Below are 6,000 nucleotides of genomic sequence, written 5' to 3' on the forward strand. Positions count from 1 at the left end.
GGGGTCTTGAGACTCGTGTAGATTTGTTGCTGTTAGACATGGTTGACTTCGATGTTATATTGGGGATGAACTGGTTATCACCTTACCACGGTATCTTGGACTGTCATGCCAAGACTGTGACCCTAGCTTTACCGGGTATGCCTCGATTAGAGTGGAGAGGGACTCCTGGTCATTCTACCCGTAGTGTTATCTCTTATGTGAAGGCTCAACGTATGGTCGAGAAAGGGTGTTTGGCCTGTTTGGCGTATGTTCGTAATTCTAGTGCTGAGGTTTCCTCTATTGATTCTGTGCCCGTTGTTCGTGAGTTCCCTGAGGTATTTCCTTCATGTTGACTTTTGCATTGATCTGGTACCGGGCACTCAGCCCATTTCCATCCCGCCGTATCGTATGGCGCCGCCTGAGTTGAAAGAGTTAAAGGAGCAGTTGTAAGACCTGCTTGAGAAGGGTTTCATTAGACCTAGTGTTTCGCCTTGGGGTGCGCTGGTGTTATTTGTTAAGAAGAAGGATGGGTCAATGAGAATGTGTATTGATTACCGGCAATTGAACAAGGTTACAGTCAAGAATAAGTATCCGCTGCTGAGGATTGATGATTTGTTCGATCAGCTTCAGGGTGCCAAGGTATTTTCAAAGATTGACTTGCGATCTGGCTACCATCAGTTGAGGATTAGTAATTTCACTTGTATTCGAGACAGACAATATTACTTTCTTTCAAACAGTTGTGTGTAGTAAATCTTAGTAGTCCGTAAGTGTTGTGACACCAGTTCTTGGGTAGAGGCATATATTGATCCCGTATTATTGTTTGGCTTATTTAGTCTAAGTCTTCCGCTTTAATTTCATATTCCGCTGTTATTTAAATATTTATCGCTTGTTGTTATGATTTATAAAAGGATTAAAATAAAAGAGTTAAGAGTTTAAAATTTCGTGGCTTGCCTAGCTTCTACGAGTAGGCGCCATCACGACTCCCGAGGGTGGAAAATTCGGGTCGTGACAATTTGCGAGCCAAGCTTCGCGTTTGCGAAGCCTGCAGGCCTGATCATACCAGCAAAATTTTCTGCAATTTTCTAAGTCCTAAATGCAACCCGTGGCCTATCCAAAACTCACCCGAGCCCTCGGGGCTCCAAACCAAATATACACACAACCTCAAAAATATCCTACGGACTTATTCGTGCGATCAAATCGCCAAAATAACCTCAATAACAACGGATCAAACCTCAAAACCAAGAACTTTTCTCAAACTTCATCAATTATCAAATTTAGCAATTTAGGTCCGAATCACATCAAATGATATCCATTTTCAACCAAATTTCACAGAAACATCTTAAATCATATATAAGACCTGTGCCGGGCGCCGGAACCAAAATACGGGCCCGATACCATCAGGTTCTAATCAAATTTCATTTTAAATTTCCTTAAACAATTTCAGAAAATAATTTCTTTCAAAAATTCATTTCTCGGTGGGACCTCGGAATTCGATTCCGGGCATACGCCCAAGTCCCATATTTTCCTACGGACCCTCCGGGACCGTCAAATCACGGGTCCGGGTCCGTTTATCCAAAACGTTGACCAAAGTTAAATTAATTCATTTTATAGTCCAAACTTATTATTTTTCACACATTTTTATAACTAAGCTTTCCGGCTACGCGCCCAGACTGTGCACGCAAATCGAGGTAACTCTAAATAAGGTTATCAAGGCCTCGAAAATACAGAATTTAATTTAAAAACAAGTGATGACCTTTTGGGTCATCACAACACCAGGGGAGAGAGAGAGAAATCAACGAGGGAGGGGGTTAGGGGATTAATGTTTGAATTTTATTTTTTGATTTTTTTATTTTAATTATTTTTAATCTACCATGTGACATGGCATCTACACATTGTTATTTTTTGACGTGGCAGCTAACGTGGAAGAGATTGTATTACACGCACTGTAGCCTCTTGTCATAAGCGTTTATTATACACAATTTGAAGGAGTGTAAGTGTTCAATTGGCAAATTATTAAATTGGGGACCGGCATAACAAAGTGGTACAAGTATAGGTGCCATTTAGGCTATTCTGCTATTCTAGTAATTTAGTAGCTTTGATTTTGCTTGTCCTATGGTTTGTGGATGATTTGGTGTTATTTATAATTTTACATTATGTTTTTTAAGAATTGCGCTTCACTTTAATAAAGCGTGTGCTTCGCTTTTGAAGCGAGGCAAGCCCTTGTCGCTTTTTTGCGCTTCGCGCTCTCAAAACACTGTATTAAGTAAAGCTTGATAAGAGTTGGGCGAGTTGGGCTATGACCCAAATTTTAGCTCATCTTGAACCATCACATCTTAGCTCAAGTAACTTTTGGGCACCCGCCAATTATTGACTCAATCTGACTCGCCCATAATCGATCCAACCCGCCCATTTGACACCCCTAGACTATCAACCTTTCAACACGGATGGAAGGAGAAATTATATCCAAAGTAGGAATGAATCAGGACAGAAAATGCAAACATTAACATTTTGCAGTATGGTTGAAACATAAATACACTCATAAGCCAAATACTTCACAGAAAAAGTAAATATAGTTGCAGAGGAAAAAGAAGTACTAAGGAAAAGAAAGTTTAAACTAAATACCTCTAACCGATCCAGTAGATTCTCAGCCACAGTATCAACAAGAGAATCCTTGGGCTTCATCAACCACGCTGCTCTATCACGCTGCCAACCATGAAACTCAAATTAAAAATGCATAGTATAAACGGAAAAGTGAAACTGATATTTTTCTTAAAGAAATGATTCTTCTATACAAATAAATTGGTTTATGGTTGAATCGAGGTAAATGAAATTACTTGCACACGCTTAAGATGACGATCAAATATTTTGAGTTTGGAGCTCTGAAAGCCATCTCCGGCGTCAGTACAGTAGGATCTTAGGCCTTTCCAACAAAGAGCTATGCTTCTTCTCATTGTGAATTAGGTTTAGCAACAGAAAGTAGGGTTATTTATGGGCTAACCGAAACTCCAATCTCTTCCCGAGTGTACCTTGCACCTTTTATACCTGTTATTTTAACACATAGTCGTGTGTTTTTAAACTTCACCCTGATAGGAAATTTCACACAAATCATGCCCATAAATAACCAAAATGTCCCTACCTCCAAATCCTTATTGCCAGCTGTAGTTATCCAGCGAGCAGTTCCGATTATCGCTTCCGATTATCGCTGGAAGCTACGTAAATCTAACGTTATCAAGGCGTCGACGCCGGTGGTCAACGGGGGCTCTTTTCAGTGCCGGCTATAGTTATCCGGCGAGCAGTTCCAATGATCGCCGCCTTTAGGCAATTTTGGGGGCCATTTTTACTAGGAGTAGTAGGTTTGTAAATTAAATTTATCAAAAATTTGAGTATTTTAAAATAAAATTTAAGAAAATAACAAAAAAGGAATAGATTGGAATATATTATTTTTAATTTTCTATTTGGTGATAAATATACGAGATCACTAGGCAACGAGAATCTAAAAGATATTGCATTAACCTCGAAAGTTTCTTAAAAGCTAAAAGTCACGCGATATTGATGTTTTATACTTATTTTATGAATTAAAAGTGTAAGTTAAATAACACGAGTAGAAGATAATATGTTGATCAATATACTTAATCAAATAAAAAGACTTGATTTTTCTTTTTTTCAAATATCAATATCGCTTATAGAATATGTGAATAATTTGTTTCTGCAAAATAAAGTATTTCTAACCCGAAATTGAAAAATCTTACTTAAGACCAATAATGTGTGTGTGTGTGTATATATATATATATAGAGAGAGAGAGAGAGAGTTAGGCGAAATACATAGTTTACCCATCCAACTTACGACCAAATCCTTGTTACACACCTGTTGACCACGGGTTTCATTTTACACACCAAACCTTTCAAAAGTGTGTCAATTACATANTTAACGTAACTAACTAATGTGTGTGTGTGTGTGTGTGTGTGTGTGTGTGTATATATATATATATATATATATATATATATATTAGAGTAATTATAAAAGTTATTAATAACTATGCATCTTAATAAGTTAGGAAAGTCGGCTTCAAATAAAAATATATATAAGATTTCAAAAAAAGTATTTATGACCTCTTTATGCCCCCAACTTTGTCGACCCTGGCTCTTCCAAGTGAATGAGGTGGGGTCGGCCGTTCATGCGGATGATCTTAATGAAGATTTTGCTCAACAAAGTGATACGACATCAATTTGTACTAGTAACTTAACTTTATTTGTGTTTGGTAGAAGTTAAGTATCTTTTAAATTTCGCCGTAGAAAAGATATTAGAAAGAACTCTACATTTGATTATTTTTTAGTAATTAGATTACTGAAATAGTAAGCTTATTCTTCCTATCTATTTGTTGGAAACGACGTGCTTGTTACGTGTTTGATTGTCAAGACCTAAGGTTGTCGGCTGAAGAGTTAAGGGAAATGAAATGAATAAGGAAAGTAGGGTTAGGGATAAAAGAATAAGAGGGGTGACGTGGTAGCATGAGGCCATGAACAACTTCATTTCAGGTATCATGACTTGTACGTGTGGTCGGAATTGAATTTCGGGAAGTTCGGAGTTGATTTGGGAAAGAGAATTCTCATTTCGGAAGCTTTAAGTTGAAAGAATTAGCTAAGATTGGATTTTTGAGTAAACGACCTCGGAATCTGGATTCGAAGGTTCCAGCAGGTTCGTATGATGATTTCGGACTTGGGCATATGTCCGGGTCGGGTTTTGGATGACCCAGGAGCATTTTGGCGCCTATTGCGGAAGTAGCATTTTGGAAGAAATTTCATAAGTTTGGGTTGAAGTGCATTTCAGTGTTATCGATGTCCGTTTGAGATTCCCAGTCTGGGAGTAGCTCCGTATGGTGATTCTGGAGTTGGGAGCGTGATCGGAAGTGAATTCGGAGGTCCGTGGAGCATTTTGGAGCCATTTGGCTAAAGATAGAAATTTAAAGGTTTTGAGAAGTTTGACCGGAAGTGGACTTTTTGATATCGGGGTCGGAATCCAATTCCAAAAGTTGGAGTAGGTCCGTAATGTCAAATATGACTTGTGTGCAAAATTTGAGGTCAATCGGACGTGATTTGATAGGTTTAAACATCAAAAGTAGTTTGAAATTCTAAAGTTCATAAAGCTTAGATTGGAGGTTGATTCGTGGTTTTAGCGTTGTTTGATATGATTTGAGGCCTCGAACAAGTCCGTATACCTGAAATNCATCAGGAGCATCCATAGTCACTTAAGATATGTGGCTCACACTATAAATTCTAATAAGATCTAAGAGTGGAGATTAAGTGGAGGATATTCTAGAAGACTATTAGTAAGGAAAGGCTCAACAGAATAAGTTATGCCAATTATCAGATTTAACTACTCTTCTCTCTCTATACTCTCTCTCTTTGATTCTTTTTCTTCTTCCTCTTCTCACCTAAATTCTTCTTCATCTTCTACAGAACTCCATTGTAGTTTGTAATAGTGTAGCCATGGCAATTACAATGTATTGTACTTAGATACATTTGAGCTAATAAATCGGATTTGACTTCTGCTAATTATCTCATTTACAATTTCATTTTTGAATTTTATTACAAATCATTACAATTTGTATCAGAGCTCTTTCGTGGCCTTAAGAAAATGACAATTACAGACTCTGTTTTAAAAGGCAGAATTGGAACTCGCCCGGGACTCACCCCGGGGCGGAGCACTCGTAAAACGCCCCTGGGCTTATGTGTGGGGCTTAGTTCCGTGAGACTTACGCCTCGGCCATTGGGGCTTATGCCCCGGACACGCCCAACGCCCAGCGTACTGGGCTCGCCTAATAGAACTTTATGCAATTGTATGTAACTAACCTTGTAAATCTACAAATTTTCTTAATAAATCGTTGACTACTCAACATTACTTTTTTCCTAAGTATAAATTATTAAGTTGGGAGTATTGTCATAATTAAAATAAAAATTATTGCACGTTATCCACTAATACTGCTATGATAGTTAATTTTAAATAAATCTTTCATTTAAAAA

The 6,000-nt window shown here is 37.9% G+C and overlaps 1 protein-coding gene across 1 annotated transcript in view; it reads right to left on the bottom strand.

The window, feature by feature from the left end:
* Positions 1–3,346, bottom strand: part of LOC109244928 (putative methyltransferase At1g22800) — a 32,703-nt gene extending 29,357 nt beyond the window's left edge. The window contains exons 1-3 of the mRNA XM_019412096.1: positions 3,116–3,346; positions 2,814–3,021; positions 2,602–2,682 (exon numbers count right to left, since the gene is read on the bottom strand). Of these exons, the coding sequence (XP_019267641.1) occupies positions 2,602–2,682; positions 2,814–2,930 (198 nt within the window). The 5' untranslated portion in view covers positions 2,931–3,021; positions 3,116–3,346. The remainder of the gene's footprint in view (positions 1–2,601; positions 2,683–2,813; positions 3,022–3,115) is intronic.
* Positions 3,347–6,000: the final 2,654 nt, after the last annotated feature.

This window comes from Nicotiana attenuata, unplaced genomic scaffold (genome assembly GCF_001879085.1).
Source record: "Nicotiana attenuata strain UT unplaced genomic scaffold, NIATTr2, whole genome shotgun sequence".
NCBI classification, from domain to species: domain Eukaryota; kingdom Viridiplantae; phylum Streptophyta; class Magnoliopsida; order Solanales; family Solanaceae; genus Nicotiana; species Nicotiana attenuata.